Source organism: Lepidochelys olivacea (assembly GCF_965140295.1).
Source record: "Lepidochelys olivacea isolate rLepOli2 genome assembly, chromosome: 3".
Lineage (NCBI taxonomy): Eukaryota > Metazoa > Chordata > Testudines > Cheloniidae > Lepidochelys > Lepidochelys olivacea.
In genome coordinates, this window is record NC_140413.1 from 110,796,977 (window position 1) to 110,818,118 (window position 21,142).

General features: G+C 40.4%; 1 protein-coding gene across 4 annotated transcripts in view; it reads left to right on the forward strand.

Annotated features, from left to right (window-relative positions):
• UTRN (utrophin) overlaps positions 1 to 19,451 on the forward strand; it is a 583,727-nt gene extending 564,276 nt beyond the window's left edge. For 2 of the 4 annotated variants that reach the window (XM_084623224.1, XM_084623225.1), the window contains exons 74-77: positions 2,633 to 2,741; positions 4,525 to 4,611; positions 14,878 to 14,900; positions 17,216 to 19,451. In XM_084623224.1, coding sequence (XP_084479350.1) covers positions 2,633 to 2,741; positions 4,525 to 4,611; positions 14,878 to 14,900; positions 17,216 to 17,224 — 228 coding nt within the window. In that variant the 3' untranslated portion in view covers positions 17,225 to 19,451. The remainder of the gene's footprint in view (positions 1 to 2,632; positions 2,742 to 4,524; positions 4,612 to 14,877; positions 14,901 to 17,215) is intronic. The other 2 variants (XM_084623226.1, XM_084623227.1) reach the window with 1 other exon arrangement.
• Positions 19,452 to 21,142: the final 1,691 nt, after the last annotated feature.

Consider the following 21,142-nt stretch of genomic DNA (forward strand, 5'->3'; position numbering starts at 1 on the left):
GGGTGCTTAGGAACCCTGAAAATTTCTCCACACCATTCACAGTTTTATAGACCTCTATCATATCCCCCCCCCCCTTAGTCATCTCCTTTCTAAGATGAACAGTCCTAATCTTTTAAATCTGTCTTCATATGGAAGCTGTTCCATACCCCTAATCATTTTTGTTGCCATTCTCTACAGTACTTCCAATTCTAATATATCTTTTTTTGAGATGGGGTGATCAGAACTGCATTCTGTATTCAATGTGTGGGCATAGCATGTATTTATTTAGTGGCATTATGACATTTTCTGTTTTATTATCTATCCCTTTCCTAATGGTTCCTAATGTTCTATTAGCTTTTTTGACTGCCACTGCACACTGAGCAGATGTTTTCAGAGAACTATCCACAATGATGCCAAGTTTTCTTTCTTGAGTGGTAACGGCTAATTTAGACTCCATCATTTCGTATGTATAGTTGGGATTATGTTTTCCAATGAGCATTACTTTGCATTTGTCAACATTGAATTTCACCTGCCATTTTGTTGCCCAGTCACCCAGTTTTGTGAGATCCCTTTGTAACTCTTCACAGTGAGCTTTGGACTTAACTATCTTGAGTGACTTTATAGTGTCTGCAAAGTTTGCCTCCGCACTGTTTACCCCTTTTCTCATAACATTTTTTAATATGTTGAACAGCATTTGTCCCAGTACAGATCTTTGGTGAACTCTATTTACCACTCTCCACTGTGAAAACTTACCTTTTATTCCTACCCTTTGTTTCCTATCTTTTAACTAGTTACTGATCCAAGAGAGGACCTTCCTTCTTATCCCGTGACTGCTTACTTTGCTTAAGAGCCTTTGGTGATGGAGCTTGTCAAAGGCTTTTTGAAAGTTCAAGTACACTATATCAATTGGATCACCCTTGTCCACATACTTTTTAACTCCCTCAAAGAATTCTAATAGATTGGTGAGGCATGATTTCCTTTACAAAAGCCGTGTTGACTCTTCCCCAACATATTGTGTTTGTCTATGTGTCTGATAACTCTGTTCTTTACTATAGTTTCAGCCAATCTCCCTGGTACCGAAGTTAGGATTTCTGGCCTGTAATTAGCAGAATTGCCTCTGGAACCTTTTTTTAAAAATTGGTGTTATGTTAGCTATTCTCCAGTCACCTGGTACAGAGGCCTATTTTAAGCGATAAGTTACATACCTCCGTTAGTAGTTATGCAAGTTCATATTTGAATTCCTTCAGAATTCTTGGGTGAATACCATCTGGTGCTGGTGATTTATTACTGTTTAATGTATCAGTTTGTTCCAAGACCACCTATATTGACACCTCAGTCAGGGACAGTTCTTCAGATTTGTCCCCTAAAAAGAATGGCTCAGGTATGGGAAGTCTCCCCCACTGCCTCTGCAGTGAAGACCGATGCAAAGAATTCATTTAGTTTCTCCAAATGGCCTTGTCTTCCTTTAGTGCTCTTTAGCACCTCGGTTGTTCAGTGCTCCCATCGATTGCTTGGCAGGCTCCCTGCTTCTGAAGTACTTCAAAACAATTTTGCTGTTAGTTTTTGTCTCTTTTGCTAGGTTCTCTTCAAATTCATTTTTGGCCTGTCTAATTATACTTTTACACTTGCCAGAGATTTATGTTTCTTTCTATTTTCCTCACTAGGATATGACTTCCAGTTTTAAAGGATGTCTTCTTTGTCTCTAACTGCTTCTTTTACTCTTCTGTTTAGCCATGGTGGCATTTTTTTGTCCTCCTAATGTTGTATTTTTAATTTGGAGTATACCTTTAGTTTGACCTTTAGTATGATGATGATTTAAAATTTTTTCCATGCAACTTTCAAGCGTTTCACTCTTGTGACTGTTCCTTTTAATTTCCATTTAGCTTGCTTCTCATTTTTCATGTTAAATGCTACTGTTTTGAGTTTCTTTGGTATTTCTCCCCCTACAGGTTACGTTTAACTACATTATGGTCACTATTACAAAGCAGTTCAGCTATATTCATGTCTACACACACACACACATTTTTTTTGTAAATGCACACTCCATGCATTTTAGAACAGGCTATAACAAAAGCAGCTGAAGTTTTAAACTTCATTTGGACATAATTCTTATTGAAAACTAGTGTTTGCTTGACTTGGTGTGTGGGGAGAATTTTATAAAGTTATACAAGACTGAAGAGTTTGGAGTTAACCTCTCCTAAGGATTCCAAGATAGTCTAATGGAAGACCCAAGCCCCTTTGTAAGATTCTTTCATATTATCCCTTCCTGGCCTGACCAAGGGATTTGGGCAAGAAGAGTGGACTGTTTTGTGTAATGGAGATTGTTACTCTGTGGAACACATGCACAGCCAAACACTGCCTTAACATGATGGAGCTAATTGGAGGCTGACTATGACAACATCGAAAGGTCAAATCTTCTTTATAGGTTACTTTCCTAGAAAGTATATCTTCCTAAGATCAACCCACGTTGGAACAGAGATGAGTGGGGAAGAATTAAAAGGATACAAGAAATAACATGAGAAGAGAAAAGGAAGAAAAATGGATGACAGTGATTAAAAAGGGAACAACACACACACACGCGCGCGCAACTTGGTACATGTAAACTTCTGCGTTACTGTAATGATGGAATTTTTGTTTCTTAAACCTCTTTCAGCCTGAATCTGATTCCAGAGTTAATGGAGTCTCTTCCTGTGCTTCACCCCAGTATTCTGCTCACAGCTACTCATTTGATCAGGACACCAGCTCACAGTTTCATCAGACAGGTTAGTACTTTGGTCAAATATTGTGCCGTGTTTGTCTACAAGTGGTTGCAACCAGGTTTACTAATGTGTGCCTGAAGTAGCAATATTAGTCCCATTATAATTTGTAGCTAACACTGCTGGGTGCAAAGCTCACTGCAATTGGTAGTAGGAGTTTTCAGAACTGGGCATCATGAGAAGAATAATATAGTGTTGTGATTTGGGGAAAGAAGACTTGTTTTTTTATGAGTAATGGATGTCAGTGTATACTACTTGGTCTCCTGTCCCTTCTGAGAAGGGGAATTACTGACACAGTCCCTTAATGCACTGAGGGAAGAATTAAATCCCATCGGACTGAAGGAACCTACAGCCATGGTATGCATCTCACATCATAAGGATAGGCTGCAAAGCACTCTTTCTTTAAAGACAGCAAATAGTATAATTTCCTAGTCCTAAATGCAATTCTGGATATAATGAACCTCTTCATCTTATAGTGACATTCTGATGAAAAAACTTTTACTTGTTAGGATTTCAGTGGGATTTAAGTTGTGCAGACCCTCTGCACATGGGTGAATCTTACCTAAATGGGCATTTTAAACCTTACTCTATTGGAACCTCAATAATTTTCACTAATGGCTGGGAAAACCTTTGCAGATAAACACTAAAAAACAAGACTAATGCATCATACTTTGTTCAATTAACATACTTTATTCATTTATTTTAACAGTTGATGTACATTTTAATTCCAATAATATCGTATGGATGTAGTACTACGTAGTGTTTTGTAAAAGTAATGGAGCTATATTACTACAGGACTCTGGGTCCAATTCAGGACAGCACTGAAGCACATACTTAAATCCGTCCCTACCAGGACATCACTTAATTCAAATTCTCATTGACTTCAGTTGAACTTAAGCACGTGCTTAAAGTCCTTAATAGGGTTAAACTCCTGACTCAAGGCCTCAGAGATTAAATCTTTGCTAAGAGGGGAGAAACCACCACTCCTTATATGCAAATCATTGAACTATTGATAATCTGATTCCAATGCAGTGGAAACAATTTTTAAAAAAATATTGATTTTTGTTTTTCATACTAAAGCATTTTCTTTCAGTATTGGCATAAAAAATGTAAATGTGACATGAAACTTTTGTCATGCTGTTTTCATGAACTGATAGATTTATATATGATGCTTTGTAATAACACTGCCAAAAGTGAAGCAAATGGATTTTCCTAATCATTTCATTGGCTAAATTTAACAAGCCCTTTAAGAAACAAACAAACAAGGAAATGGCCTGGAAAACATTTGCACTGATGGGATTGCTGATGCATATTGAACAAAGACTATCTGGAAGATAAATGTTTTTTTGAAAAATCTCAGATTTGTTTGCTTTGGAAATTGTGCAGCAAATTGTTTTAAAATAAAGCAGAATATCAAATGTGCAGCTGCCAAAAATGCTTAACAAGATGAGAGAATAATTTATTTATTTTAACAGTAAGTTCTTACACTCTGCTTCATGTGGGCAATTTCCTTTGGTTAAATCTCAGGCACAGTGGTTAAGCCTCAAAAGTAGAAAAACGAGATCAGTTGTAAATTGATAATTGAGCTTCCACCTCCCCTCCCAAGATTGTCAATTATCAATGAGCAATTCCTGCACATTACATTACAAATGCTTCAAGTAGGGGGTTTCAGTTTAAATATAAAAGAGCATTTAGCCGGTAGGTTAGATGGGAATGACTTTCAGAATCTGTCTTTTTTTTTTTTTTTTCCTTATTAAATTTATTGCTTATCTTGTTGTCATATCTGCAGATGACTTGTTAGGCCCACCTCATGATACCAGCACAGATCTAACAGATGTCATGGAACAAATCAACAGCACATTTCCTACTTGCTGCTGTAAGTGTTAAGTATAGTGAAATCTGTCTCCCTCCCTTCCCCCTCCCCAACCCCCCCCCGCCATTGCTTCTTTCCCCTTGTCATTCTCTGGAAAGTTAACACGGAGCAGTATAGATATGAGACTGAACCGTATTTGCAAATAGGTCATATGCAGAGTATTGACCAAGAAAAATGAAGCTTAAGTCTGATAAGAACATTTGGCAAGATGTGATGGCTGCGTAATCCTGTTCTTTGAAACTGTTTAACGTACATAGCGAGTGATAAAATGAAGCCAAATTAAATCATAGTCATCCTGTGTTCAAAAAAGAAAAAATATTCACTCTAACGTGGCCTACTTTAAGAAAAGCAGTTTGCTTCAAACAGGATCTTCAATTGTGTCTAGAAGAAGAAATGAAGATGCAGAGCCAGATTCTCTGCTGATGTAAAATAGAGTTATGCTCACGTATACCAGTAGTAAATGTAGCCCCTGGAATTCTGGGTGCCAGTGATCTCTCTTGAATTTAGGGGGCAAAATAGGAGCTGCAGGATTGGGTCCTTCACCACACCACTGACCTCCCAGATCAGGAATCTGTGCAATTTTCTAGGCAGCATCAATTAAAATATCTTCAAATAGTTTGAATATAACCATATAAAATATTAGGAGAGAGAGACACCAGGCATAGCCTTCTCCCCTAAGGGCTAAGCACACACTGCCTCCTGAGCCTGAGCAGATTGACCCACTTAAATTCACCCAGTGAGAACACCCTCTGTGCATGGCTTTCCAGCATCCAGGGGTGAGACTGCGTTGCCTTCCTTGGAATGCCTTCCTCCATGCCCCATGGAAGGGACGCTCTGTTGACCTGCAAGAAAGGCATGGAGACTGGGCCAGCCATGGGGAGAAGTAGGAAGGCTGGCGGTGGAGGAGGAGAGAGAATCATGGTCTTTTTTCCAGTGCTGTGAAGGCTCCCTGGAAAAGATTATACAGCTGGAGGCACCTCACACACCTGTGAGCGCTTTACAGCAGTTAATTCATGTATCTGCTGACCTCTCTTCCTACTGTCAATGCATTCTCTGGTCACACAAGATAGAATCCCTTTAGTTCTGCCAGCGTTGTGTATATGCTATTGTTCCTAGCTGTGGGATGTTGCAGGGAGCTTGTGTTTATAATATGTAACAAATTTGTTTTCAGTATTAGCTAAGCAAGAGCAAAAACATCCATAAAAGCTCTGGTGTTCAATAGCATCTTTGTAAAGCTTTGTTTTAAATGTCCACAAAGTAATGAAGATGGCCACTAGGGGAAAAAAAATGTTGAGGGTTTCTATCTCTTATCCCTGCCAAAGAAGTCAGCTATTCGCTCAATGTTGTATTCCGTTTCTCAAACTCTGCTGAACCCTATTAAAACACGCCCTTTATCTCTCCGACACACTTTGCGTGTCTTTGAAGAATTGCATCAGAGAAAATGCATTTTACACATTTTGAGAAAGCAAATTAGTATCTTGCAAAACATGGCTTGTTTCAACAGTCCCCTGAGGTCCTGAGTTAGTGCTAGATTACTGGCCACTATAGTGCATGTTAAGGGCCTAATTCTGAGAGGTGCTATGCTGCAGGAACTCTCACTGATGTCAGTCAGTAGTGCAGGTGCTCAGCGCCGCTCACATTTGGCCATAAGACTGTTTCTTTGTCACTGTAGTGAATGGAAAATGCAAAGGAAAAGTATCCCCTCCTCCCATGTTTTTTATTTTGCTTTTGTGAAGGCCTGTAATGCAATGGTGAAAGCAGTATGGGGTTAGATCATGGTTGGACATGCTCAGGCCCACAGGGAATGGAGGGTTCTTTAGCTCCCTTGCATTCCTGTTCAAGAGACAGCCATAATCCCAGTCTGTGCTTTCCCTGAACAGGAGTGGAAGAATCTACTCCCCATAGCAACTCTAAACTCCATGCCCTTTCTACACTGGGGAGTGGAGCTGAGCTTGTAATAGTGGTTCTGCATCCCTCTCTGATATGAGTTTCCCTAGCACCACCAGAGCATTCCTCACAGAGTTAGCCGCAATCCTTCCAGCTGATGTGATCCCTTCCTGTTGGTGTCGTCCCCCCCTTCCCCATCTCCCTCTCCAATGCAGGATGCCGTTAGCCGCAATATAACTTCTGGGGTTTACTAGTAGTAATGTCAGCCACTTTTGCCAAAGTATCACCAGTAACCATCGCAAAGATCTTACTAGCTAATTAGTGCTATTTGCTCAAAATAGAATTTCCTTTCAGAAATTCACTTTGAGAAATTCCTTCACTGCAGCCCAATCAGCTGTGCTTTTTTATGTTTCTTTTTCATGAAGCTGGAGTAGCCCCACTTAGATTAAAATTTATACCTGCTGTTTTATTTATAAACCTTATTTTAGGTCTCTTTCTCACTCATTTAAAATTACATCTGGCTAAGATTTGGTTTTTGAGAGGTAGGTCCAAAGGCTAATTCGTTTGCTCAGCAGTGGTGCAAAATGGATATGTTGTGGTTCTTACATACTGAGTAATCGAAACATTTGGAGCAGATTCAAATAAGTAGTGGGAGAGGGAGGTTTAAGACCATTCTAACTGTAAAGTAGTGTTCAGTTTTAAAAATTGAAGCATAGTACAATATTCGTCTTCATTAAGGAGTTTGGTTTCTTTTGTTAGTTTGCAGGGGAAGGGGTCAGATCAAGAGGGCAGGTAATTTAATGTTGAAACACATCTAATGTGTATTATTCAGTGCATTTTCCAGAGTAACTTCTGCTATAAATGTTGGATGATGAGTTCTACTTATGATAAAAGTGTATGGATGCTGTGTGCACATTTGATGAGTTGCGTTGTCTCTTACAGCCACTAATGACAGCAATGGGTGAAGTGTAATGACTTATTTGCTGTTCTGTTGAGAAACTGTCTATTAATCATAACCTGTTCAATTGATTTATTGATTGATTCATACCATTTATTTCAAGGTTTTTCAATGTTTCCTACATATTCAAATATATTTATTTCAGTTACAACACAGAATACAAAGTGTACAGCACTCGCTTTATATTTGTTTTTATTACAAATATTTGCACTGTAAAAACCAAAAGAAGGTATTTTTCAATTCAGCTAATACAAGTACTGTAGTGAAATCTCGTTATCATGAGCATTGAAATTACAAATGTAGAATTATGTACAGAAAAAACTGTATTCAAAAATAAAACTGTGTAAAAATTTAGAGCCTGTAAGTCCACTCAGTCCTACTTCTTGTACAGCCAATCGCTCAGACAAACAAGTTTGTTTACATTTGCAGGAGATAATGTTGCCCACTTCTTGTTTACAATGTCACCTGAAAGTGAAAACAGGCATTCCCATTGCACTGTATTAGCTAGTGTTACAAGATATTTACATACCAGATGCAGTAAAGATTCATATGTCCCTACATGCTTCGACCACCATTCCAGAGGACATGCGTCCATGCTAATGATGAGATCTGCTTGATAATGATCCAAAGCAGTGCAGACTGACACATGTTCATTTTTATCATCTGAGTCAGATGCCACCAACAGAAGGTTGATTTTCTCTTTTGGTGTTTGAGGTTCTGTAGTTTCTGCATCGGTGTGTTTCTCTTTTAGGACTTCTGAAAGCATGCTCCACAGCTCATCCCTCTCAGATTTTGGAAGGCACTTCAGATTTTTAAATCTTGGGTTGAGTGCTGTAGCTATCTTTAGAAATCTCACATTGGTACCTTCTTTGCTTTTTGTCAAATCTGCAGTGAAAGTGGTCTTAAAATGACCAACATGCACTGGGTCATCATCTGCAACTGCTATAACATGAAATATATGGCAGAATGCGGGAACATACAGTTCTCCTCCCCAAAGGAGTTCAGTCACAAATTTAACTGATGCATTATTTTTTTTTAACGAGCATCATCACCATAGAAGCATGTCCTCTAGAATGGTGGCTGAAGCATGAAAGGCATATGAATGTTTAGCATATCTAGCACGTAAATACCTTGCAATGCCAGCTACAAAAGTGCCATGCGAAAGCCTGTTCTCACTTTCAGGTGACATAAATAAGAAGCGGGCAACATTATCTCTTGTAAATGTAAACAAACTTGTTTGTCTTAGCGATTTGGCTGAACAAGAAGTAGGACTGAGTGGGCTTGTAGGCTCTAAAGTTTTACACTGTTTTGTTTACAAAGTTATGTAACCAAAAAAAAAAAAATCTACATTTGTAAGTTGCACTTTCATGATAGAGATTGCACTACAGTACTTGATGAGCTGAATTGAAAAATACTATTTCTTTTATCATTTTTACAGTGCAAATATTTGTAATAAAAATAATATAAGGTGATCACTGTACACTTTGTATTCTGTATTGTAATTGAAATCAATATATTTGAAAATGTAGAAAATCACAAATATTTAATAAATTTCAGTTGGTATTCTGTTTAACAGTGCGATTAAAACTGTGATTAATTGCGATTAATTTTTTTAATCACAATTTTTTTAGTTAATCGTGTGAGTTAACTATGATTAATCGACAGCCCTAAATAATATATTTAGTAGCAGTACATGTATTGTTATTATTCCTTAACTCAACTTGTTGTCGCTGAGTATTTCAGCATGTGTGACGTGAGATGAGGCACTATTGTAGAGTGAGTTAATAACAGATAGAGTCTGTCATTTTGTAAGAGTGTAATGTTCGAGTACAGCCAGTTTTTAATATGTAATTTCCCTGAGTTAGAATCAGTAAGGAGCCTGGGAGCAAACTCATGATAGCTGCAATTTCAAAAAAATAAAATCTAATGGAAATACAGTCCCTCAGTGAAGTCCTTCTCTAGTGAAATCTTACAATCCAAAATAGAATGTGTTGGGAAAGCTTTGTATTTTGCAATGACATTAACTGGTCCATGGGACAATGATAAGAGTCAGTTATCCTCAACAGATAAGATGCTTTTGACCTTTTTCTGTAGTCAGGAAAACATTGTTTTGTTTTTTTTCCCCAGGGAAAAAAAGGGGGAAAATTAACTATGAAAAATAAGAATTCCTCTTCAAGTGTTTGCTCATGTCGATTCCATTCTAGGTGTGTGCGTGCCCCCATGCACATTTGTCAGAGATTTTTGCCTTAGTGGTATCTGCAAGGGTCAGCTATGGCGCCCTCTGGAGTGCCGCACTCATGCTTCAGTATATCAGGCACCACCGGCCCTATGCCCTTTCAGTTCTTTCTTACCACCCAGGGTGGTTGGTCAGAGCACCTCTCTCCCTTGCCTTGCCAAGTGGTCAGCAGTTTCTTTTTCACTCTGTGTATTAGAGTTGTAAATAGTTTTGTTTACTGTAGTTAGTTAGTGACTTACCAGTTAAGCACTGTAATTAGTAAGTTAGGGTCCCGGCAGGGACTTTGCCCCAGGCAGGGAATGCCCTGGTCTCCGGGTTTTAAGCCCTGCACTGACTGTAACAGGTCTGTGCCTGTTATGACCCCCAAGGCAGCTCTTTGAAGTGCTTGGGAGAATCGCATGTAAAAGAAAAGTGTCATATCTGTACGAACTTTTGTCCCAAGACACACAAAGAGCGCAACATCCGTTTGAGAGCTCTCCTCATAGAGGCTGCTCTCCACCTGGCCTCACTCCCAGTACATCTGCCTCGGTTCATAGTGCACCTTCAGCACCGGGCTGTACCTGGCACTGTTCCCCTTAGCCAGTGCCCAAAAAGAAGTCAAAAAAGCATGACCAGGCACCAAGCAAGAAGGACCAAGGGTAAAGGACCTTGTTCGGGCGGTCACCTCAGCGGTGGTCATGAGGCACAGTTCCAGTCTCCTCAATCCAGGATCTCCTGTTTGATGGGATTGGACTCTTTGCAGAGCAGACAGATGCAAGGCTGAACGGACTAAAGGACACTCGGGCCACCCTCAACTCGCTGGATCTGCATACACCTCAGCTGGCAAGGAAGTAGTTCCGGCCGCCGCCATGGCCTTGGGACACAAGTTTTAGTCGTCGCTGCCCTTCCTCCTCCCGTTCACCTGCGCAACCCGGCCTGGCGAAACATCACAGGGGCAAGAAGTGTTCATTTTGAGGGTGCGCTCGAGAGTCAACTCCCCAGATCCACCTCATCCTTTCCTCAACCGTCTTCGTTCCTACTGTTTGGCCTGGTTGTGGGTCACCTTGGACCATTGGGTGCTAGAAATTGTATGTCTAGGATACACCCTGCAATTCTGGGCCGCCAACCCCCCCCCCCGCCCTCCTTCCCCATCCCTCTTCAGGGACCCTTCTCACAAGCAACTCCTTGTTCAGGAGGTTAACAACCTTCTCCAGCTGGGGGCAATGGAGGAGGTCCCTTGGGAAATGAGGATGAAAGGATTCTACTTCCACTATTTCCTAAGATCCATTCTGGTCCTGTGGAGACTCAACAAACATCTCAAGAAGTTGAAGTTCCGCATGGTTTCCCTGGCCTCCATCATCTCCTCCCTGGATCCGGGAGACTGGTATGCCATTACTGACCCTGCGGCCCCTCTGTCAGAGTTGCTGGCAAGAAGGAACTGAGAGGGCAAAGGGCCAGCAGCACCTGATATACTGACACATGAGTGTGGCACTCCAGAGGGCACTCCGGCCAACCCTATGGATACCGCTAAGGCAGAAAATTCTGATGACTGTGCACATGGGCATGCACGCACCTAGAATGGAATCAACATGAGCAACTCATCTCGAAGAACAACAGTTACGAGAGATAGGTAACTGTTTTTCCCTCTGGGAAAGAGAGGCTCTCTGCTGCTGAAAGCGGATAAAAATATCCAGGTTTTTCGTTTTTTAGAGGGTGGGAAGAGGTTCTGTTGTGTATTCTACTACCATTTTTTTTCTTTTGTCTCCTGGATCAGGTTTCATATAATTATAATTCATATAATCAAGTTAAAGGACTTTTTATGACAAATAGAATGTCAGGTAACATACTTCTTTAATAACCATTTCATAAAGGTATATAGACCGTGTCCACTACTGTTTATTGCAGCAAACAAGAATTGAGTTCCTCCAGATGCCCCAAGCTGCTGTAATTAATGGGAGCCGTGTAATAGTCTGTCACTAGCCCAGCTGGAAGTCCTTTGTGCTTTACAAAGTTGAATCTACATTGCTTATGTAGACTGAATGTACACGATGCTTCAGCAATCCCATCTTTTCAGTAATGTGGGGTATTAAATATCTTCTACACTAACTGCCAGCACGTCTGCTTCTATGAGGTACTGAGCATCTCCTAGAAGTTGCTCAGTGCCACCACTTTCCTGAGAACTGGGAGCACTTAGGCCCAGAACCACAGGATTTGGGGCCTAACTCTCACTTTAGGTGCCTAGATGCAAAGTCTAGACACTTTGACATGCTCAAAACCCCTGCTAAGCTACTGCCTAAACCTAGATGTTCCTAAAATCCCATGGTGCCTAAATTTACACTGTTAAAGTCCCCTAGGTGCCTACATTTCCACTGCTGCCTCACCCGTTGGCACAGGTACAGTTGTGCTGCTGCAAGCTCTCTAGTATAGATATAGCATTTATTTTCACAAAACCTCTGTGAGATAGGAAAGTGCTATTATCCCAATTTTACAAATATGGAGCTGAGGCACAGAGAGCCTAAGTGACTAGCACAAGATCACCAGGAAGTCTGTGGCAGATCAGGGAATTGAACTGAGGTCTCCCAAGTCCGAGGCTAGGGCCATAAGCACTGGACTATCCTCACTCTTGGCAAAGCATTCTGTTTTTATTGGCTGTCTAGTTTTGTGAAATGCCCACTTTGGTATGAAATGTGCTCTGTACTAGTACACTGATGTCTTACACAGGAGCACAGGCCTGTACATACATCCGTGATAGACGGGTATCTTTAAAATAGATAAATACATAGAGACCGAAAAGGGTGTAGTTTAGTCACAACCTCTGTCTTGTGTTTACTAACATGTACCAAAGAGGGGAAGTTGGTGAACACAATCTGTTCCAATTTGTTACAGACAAAGGGGTAGCTAGAGGTTTTAATGACACTGACTTATTAATCTCTGACCTGTAACCTTCATAACGTAAAAAGAAAAGGAGGACTTGTGGTACCTTAGAGACTAACCAATTTATTTGAGCATGAGCTTTCGTGAGCTACAGCTCACTTCGTCGGATGCATACTGTGAAAACTGCAGAATACATTATATACACAGAGACCATGAAACAATACCTCCTCCCACCCCACTCTCCTGCTGGTAATAGCTTATCTAAAGTGATCATCAAGTTGGGCCATTTCCAGCACAAATCCAGGTTTTCTCACCCTCTGCCTCCCCCCCCCCCCACACACAAACTCACTCTCCTGCTGGTAATAGCCCATCCAAAGTGACCACTCTCTTTAAAATGTGTATGATAATCAAAGTGGGCCATTTCCAGCACAAATCCAGGTTTTCTCACCCTCTCTCCTCCCTCCAAAAACCACACACACAAACTCACTCTCCTGCTGGTAATAGCTTATCCAAAGTGACCACTCTCTCTCCTCACAATGTGTATGAAAATCAAGGTGGGCCATTTCCAGCACAAATACAGGTTTTCTCAACCCCCCCTCCTTTTTTTTTTTTTTTCAAAAAAACACACACACAAAAACTCACTCTCCTGCTGGTAACAGCTCATCCAAACTGACCACTCTCCTTACAATGTGCATGATAATCAAGGTGGGCCATTTCCAGCATAAATCCAAGGCTTGTAGTCCATCTTTGTGTGGAATGTTGGTGTAGAGGGCTTCTGTATCCATTGTGGCCAAGATGGTGTTATCAGGAAGATCCACCGATGGATTGTAGTTTCCTCAGGAAGTCTGTGGTGTCTCGAAGGTAGCTGGGAGTGCTGGTAGCGTAGGGCCTGAGGAGGGAGTCTACATAGCCAGACAATCCTGCTGTCAGGGTGCCAATGCCTGAGATGATGGGGCGCCCAGGATTTCCATGTTTATGGATCTTGGGTAGTAGACAGAATATCCCAGGTCGGGGTTCCAGGGGTGTGTCTGTGCAGATTTGATCTTGTGCTTTTTCAGGAAGTTTCTTGAGCAAATGCTGTAGTTGCTTTTGGTAACTCTCAGTGGGATCATAGGGTAATGGCTTGTAGAAAGTGGTGTTGGAGAGCTGCTGAGCAGACCTGGATTTGTGCTGGAAATGGCCCAACTTGATGATCACTTTAGATAAGCTATTACCAGCAGGAGAGTGGGGTGGGAGGAGGTATTGTTTCATGGTCTCTGTGTATATGATGTCTTCTGCAGTTTCCACAGTATGCATCCGATGAAGTGAGCTGTAGCTCACGAAAGCTCATGCTCAAATAAATTGGTTAGTCTCTAAGGTGCCACAAGTATTCCTTTTCTTTTTGCGAATACAGACTAACACGGCTGTTACTCTGAAACCTTCATAACGTGATGCTAAACAGTTCTTTTGTGAAAACATCACTGCCTGAGATTTTTGCCCCACCCCCTCCTTTCTCATTTTGGCTGTTTGTTCTCTAGCAATTTCTAAAAGACTTCCTGAAACGCATTCATTTTAATGAAGTAAATACCTGGAGTTAGCTGTGGAATATAGCTCACTATATATTTGCCAAGGATATTTCACAGATTCCTGTGTGTTTGTGTGCTTCTTTCCTCCCACATCCTGACCTTTACTCTTGCTCCTAAGTTGTTGGGTCTCCCACTCACCTTTGTTAATATGCTTTGTAAATTTTGCTAAATACAGCACTGACCTCTTCTGTTAAAATGTATCCAAAGAAAATCAATTGGAAAAAATTATAGTGGAACTTAACAGGGAGAGCATTACTGGGGCCTGGTCCTTTAGTGTAACCCTAAGGAAGTTAGTGTACAAGTCCATATAGTCTTTGATTCCTAAGGGATGATCATCAGTTGTTGTTGTTATGGTTGCACTTATAATGAGCTATCTACATAGTTAACACAATATTTATAATATTTATATTATTACTCTTAACTGAATCCAGATTTCTCGAGAATGACCCACATTTATCATTCACAGTACTGAAATGCAGCAATCTTAAATATTGTATAGATATATAAGACACAAAGTGTTAACTGTCAGCAAATCACATGCTCAGTGTTTACAATGATGTGATAAATTAGAGTAATTATGATGCTAAGAAAATTATGCCTTGGCCCTCAAAGCACCATTCAGCTTTTACATTTTATGAAGTTCACATATGAAATTTTCCTCTCCTTGTGTTGCAAATATTCTCTGAATACAATAATATTTAACTCTCGTACTATTCTGTACGTTTGCATTTTAACTTTTTTTTTTTTTTTTTTTTTTGGTGTATTTACAGCAAGTCTCGCTGGCAGACCACAGGTATGGTACATGTTGCATGGTGCACTTTTTCCGTAGTGTTAATATAATACAGGCAGAAGAGCTCCTTTGGTTTTATAACAAATTATTGGCTTTCAGGTATACGCATTCAGCTGACAAAAACAAAGCAAACTAGTTTGATTTAAATGCTACTGATTTTTTGTATCAGTAAGTCAAAAAAGGTCATTCAAAAACAGATGGCACTTTTTTTCTTGGATGGAATGTCTGCTAATAAAACTTCAGTAACTTCTGTTATAAATTGCAGAAACATAAATAACAAAAATAGCTGTAAATATATACACTAATTATATGAGAAAGTAATGCCATATGTCTATAAATAACAGAAATAGTCTAATTTTCATGGCTTCTCCCAAATTATGATAATTTCTGAAGGGGATAAATTAAATTGTGACTTACAGTCAATGACTAAATAACTTGGGGCTGCAGTCCCTTTAATTTATCCCTCCCACCCCCAACCCTTAGTTTAACTTGCATTGTTTTCCAGAGAAGAACCTTACTTTTTAACAGGCTCTCAGAGGACTTCAGACATGCCCCATGAGTTCTCTGATGAAAGTTCCACACCCCCAGTTTTTGTAGAGATACAGTGTGGTAAGAAGATGGCCAGACTGCCAATCTGTCACTCCGCAATTTCCACACCCATTGGAGAAGGGGTGCTATTCCCTGAGTACAGGAAGCAGCCTGGCTCCAGAGCTTGGAAGCAAGTATCCCGGCCTAGTGGATTGAGCATGAAGCTAGAAGCTGTGTATTAATTCCAGCTCTGCCACTGACTCACTCTGAGGCTTGGGCAAGGCACTTCCCTGTATAAATGCTAAGCATTATCATCTATGGTTGTAATACAAGTTTTCTGTGGCCCTTTTAAAATTGTTAAAGCGTTTAGCACAAAGCACTTTAAAAGGCTTATTTTTAGCATGTGCTTATAGTTAAGCAAGGACTAAAGTGTTTTGCTGAATCCAGCGCCTATAAGTCTAATACTTGGTGTGACGGGTTGGATCACAGAAACCCCCTTGGGGCTGCCAACTGATGTGCCAAGACTACTTCTGCCCCTGCTTTCCTGCCCTGCCAGCTTGGGACTTCAGTGCCCTGCCTGGTTTGAGCCAGACCCGCTAGCCTGCTGCAAACCCAGACCCAGGTCTGAACCACATCCCCTAACAACTGTAGGCTTAAACTGAAAGTGTTCCTGTCTTTAACACTCAGATGCCCAACTCCCAATGAGGTCCAAACCCCAAATAAATCCGTTTGACCCTGTATAAAGTTTATACAGGGTAAACTCATAAATTGTTCGCCCTCTATAACACTGATAGAGAGATATGCACAGCTGTTTGCACCCCCTCCCAGATATTAATACATATTCTGAGTTAATTAATAAGTGATTTTATTAAATACAGAAAGTAGGATGTAAGTGGTTCCAAGTAGTAACAGACAGAACAAAGTGAATTACCAAGCAAAATAAAATAGAACACGCAAGTCTATATCTAAGAAAACTGAACGCAGATAAAACCCCACCCTCAGAGGAATTCCAGTAAGCTTCCTTTTACAGACTAGTCTCCTTCTAGTCTGGGTCCAGCACACCCCCTGTAGTTACTGTCCTTTGTTCCAGTTTCTTTCAGGTATCCTTGGGGGTGGAGAGGCTATCTCTTTAGCCAGCTGAAGACAAAATGGAGGGGTCTCCCATGGGCTTAAATAGACTTTCTCTTGTGGGAGAAGACACCCTCCTCTCTACTATTCAAAGTCCAGCTCCAAGATGGAGTTTTGGAGTCACCTGGGCAAGTCACATGTCCATGCATGACTCCGTTTTTACAGGCAGCAGCCATTGCCCACATGGTATCTTGAATGTCTCCAGAAAGACTTCTTATGTGGATTGGGGCCTTCCAACATCCGTTGTTCATTAAATGCTTCTTGATTGGGCACTTAACTTGCCAATTCCTTTCTAAAGAAGCTGACCAAATGCCTTACTAAGGTTATTTAAAATCAAACAAGTATACAGCCAATATTCATAACTTCAAATGCAACAATGGCACATGCATACAAATAGGATGAATATATTCAGTAGATCATAATCTTTACATAGATATGTTACATGGCATATGTAGCATAACACATATTCCAGTTATGTCATATATACATTCATAAGCATATTTCCAAAAAGCCTTATGGGGGGCACTGTCACACTTGGAATACCCCATTTATTTTAAATTGCCTCAAAATTTCGTATTTGCATTCTGTCATGGGTGTTCAGGACACTGCATAGAGGACTATGTATGTAAATATTGTTGTGACATTATTTCTCATCACTATAGGCAATGTGAAGTATTCATTTCGAAGGCAACCAACACTTCCTGACCTGCAGTATGGCCCTTTCCTACAAATGCCAATCACAAGTTCTGCTTAGTCAGAAGACTGCATGGGACCTTGGAACATGCTGTTCAGCTTGATTGTGTGTTCTACTTGAAATAGTAAAACACTGAATACCCAAAGATGAGGAAGTTGTGTTTTTATAATATGTTCTTTTTTTCCTCCTTCTTCCCTTTCTATGCAACTGTAAATTAATGAATAGCAGAGTATTTGGAAATGATTATACATTTGTCATTGATTTGTATAAATATATAGCATTGGGAAAGGGGGCGGGGGCTTTATATACATTCTTTTTAATAACAGTAAAGAGAACTGCATAGAGTTCGGAGCAAAATGTTACATTTATACATTCCTTTCAGTTCTTTGCATTTCCATTGCAAAAACATTTATTTTCTGACACCCTCACTGTTCTGTACAGGTTATTTATACTTGTGTCAGCCATCTAACCAGATAGATTTCTGAAGACCCTTCCGTTGTCTCCAAGATTGGCAAAATAACAAGTTCACATAACTTGCACAATTATTATTTAACAAAAAAATCATAGTGGCAATGTGTGAAGGCTAAGCTCCATTTAACAATTGTAGACCCTCTTTTAAAACTACAGTAATAAATGCTATGCACCAAAAGGGCATTTCAAGATTTTATGTTTGATAAGTTTTGTTTTTTTGTTTTTAAGATTTATTTCAACTCAAAAATCAGGAGATAGCTACATAAAGACTTAACAATATTTTAAGTTGTTTTAATAGGATCTCTCTAACTAAATGCAATTTTATTTTCCCCACAGAGACAGAGCTTTGTTGTTCCAAGTTGTGCCAAACATTTTTTTAAAGCCTTGATTCTCCAATTTGCAAAGTAAAGACCAGTTACCAGGGATCTTATACATAAGGTCTGAATGTACACACATGTTTTGTATTCCTTTTGGAAATGTCTAATCAATTAAGAAGCCCTCTCCAATAATATCAGGGCTGGAACATTTTCTTTAAACCAGTTCAGGGCCCCTGGACGTTTTCATTCAGTCTTGCTCTTTATTGTTGAAAGGCTCATTTGTTGTTCATTTATTTATGTGCTTAAGGTAGGGATAATTTTGGGAAGATTGTGTCACTGATTTACAATACAAATATTCAAATTAGCAATCAGGTGATGGGTTCTTCTGCCTTCACTGTTGAGTTTACAGTGTTGCATGGACACTTGTTTTAATTTCAGAACACATATTTGATTGGTAAATGGCATGCAATAATCAATTTTCAGATACAATGAGAGGAAACAAAATCATATCCTAAAATAATGTTGTTGAAGGAAAATCTCGGAATGGTCTTGAAAAGCTACAAATTGGATAGTTCTATTGGTATTCATTCTAGAAGTTACGCAGTTAAAACATCAGGATTTGTTAATACCTAATTATCTTCACTGAGGTGGTGCCTACCAGAATGTCCTACATTCATAATTTTCACTCACCAGTATATGCTTAAGGCATGGTCTGAGCACAGGTTCTACACCAGACTCTGGTGCGGATTCCATATGAAGCTGTGGGCAAGGAATTTAACCATTCTGCCTCAGTTGTCCCCATCTGTAAAATGGGATGATAATACTTACCTACCTCTCAGAGGTGTTGAGGCTTAATTAGCTAGTGTCTGTAAAGTGCTTTGAAGATTAAAAGTGCTGTATAAATTATAAGTATTATTCTTTTTGGATGGGGGAAATGGAGGAATTGTCAAGGTGGGATGGGGAGAGACTGGCTATTATAGGATTCCTTCATCTATGAAAAAATATATTTGTAGTAGAGTTATTTTGAGAAGGAAAATAGTTTTACAGAAGAGGAAAAGCCATGACCGCCTTTCTACCTCAGACCCAATCTTCATGAGTAGTATTGAAAATAGCTTTATGCTCTGTTCTCTGCAAGGTATTTTGTTTTTACCAGGCCACATCATATCAATGTAAGAAATCCTTTTAAAAAATTCCCTGAATTCAAAAGGTCTCAGTAGTCAATTTGGTGGCTTTTTTGTTCTGTCTGTGAAAGGTTATGTATAAAATTGTTTTTCCGCCTGTGTTTGTATGCAAGCTATGTCCTCTACTCTTCTGCCAAGTAAAAGCTACTTAAAACACTACATTGTAACATTCTTCCTCTGAGACAATAATAAATAAAAGGAGTATATTGCAGTAACATTGAGAAAAGGTATGTCATTCTTTTGAGTTTTGTGGTAGAGAATGATCACTCTTCTCCCTTCTAATCTGGATACATATTATACATTTCATTTGAAATAAAATTAATTTTTAACACAAGATTGCTTTAATATTCCTCAGCTCGGAAATGAACCACATTTTAAAAACTATTCCCGTGGGATAGTATTTCAGGCTTCAAGGTACATTTATGAAAACAACATATGGGGGAAATTAAAAAATAAATCTCTGCATATTCTTCTGCAATTTTCCTTCTTTGGTGACACAGACACTCTGCAATCCTTCTCTGCTGTGTGACAGATTTAAATTTAAACAACCAAGCAATTGACTGCTTGCTTTAAAAAAAATATACTGTATGTATTACAAATAATATGTGAATACATATTTTAAACAATTTGCTGTAGTTTCCAAACAAGGTTGGTTGATGCTACTTATATACATTTTGTATTTAAAAAAAAAAAAAACAAGCTATGGGGAAAAGCAACTTATTTGCAAATGATCCAATAGTCAATTTAAAAAAAATGATTTGAAATAGGAATTGATCTTCTTTAAAATTGCTACATTTACTAGAAAATTTTAAAGGAAGGAACACAATCGGGCATAGCCTTTTAAATGTATGCTTGTGTGTTTGTAGAGTGGAAGGGAGATCACTTGTTCATTACCTGTTAGGTTCACTCCATCTGGGGCACCTGGCATTGGCCACCTGGCATTGCCCACAGGATACTGGGCTGGATGGACCTTTGCTCTGACCCAGTATGGCCATTCCGATGTTCTTAAGGGGAATAGGCGAGATGTGGAACAGTGGTCTAGGACATGATTTACAGATGCACTTGGCACCTCTGAAAATTAGACCCTTAGTGTACTCACATCCACACTTTGGAGATCACACTTAACCCTTAAATCATTAAAGACAAATAAATTCATTTTTATGCATCTCCTGTCTATCCTGTTAGTGCCTCTCTCTCCATAGCCCTTTCAGCAAGAGCTCTGCCTGGGAAGCCAATGGTAAATGCAGCTCGGGAGAGGGCTGTGGCTGGAAATAAGGGGAGTGAAGCTGGGGGAAGCTGACTATGTACAGGACTGGCTCTAGGTACAAGCAAAACAATCATGTGCTTGAGACCGCACCTTTCCAGGGGTGGCATTCCGGCCATCCTTTTTTCTTTTTTTTTTCTGGAAAAATCCACCACGTGGGTCGCTCTGTCGAGATCAGGAGAGCGATTTTGGCCGGCTGAGACTGGCTTGGGTCCAGATTCGCTGTCAAGCGGCAAAGGCACGGTAGAGGAGACGGTGCTTAGCTGGTCGTGAGCCCAGCCACAGGGCGCCCCTCTTTGCAGGAGAGAGTGAGCACTCAAGGCTCAGTGCGGAGGGGGTTGCGTGGGGGGGATGCCCGTGTGCGGGGGTGACTGAGCAAGGCAGGGGGACACACTGCAGCTGGGAGGAGAGGAGACCGGCTGTCCAGGGAGTGAAGCATCAGGGCGGAGGAAAGCTATGAAGGCACGCAGCGCTAGCAGGGGAGGGGGACAGCTCTCGGCAGGGCGCCTGCGAGGGGCAGGGATTGCTTTCCAAACCCAGCCACTGCAGCCGCCCCCGCCACCTCCCTGTGCAATGGCAGAGCTTCCCTGCGGTCTCTCTCTGCAGGGGGAGCGCGCGTGAGCAGGGAGCCGACGGCCAAGTTACTCCTGGAATCGTTGCCG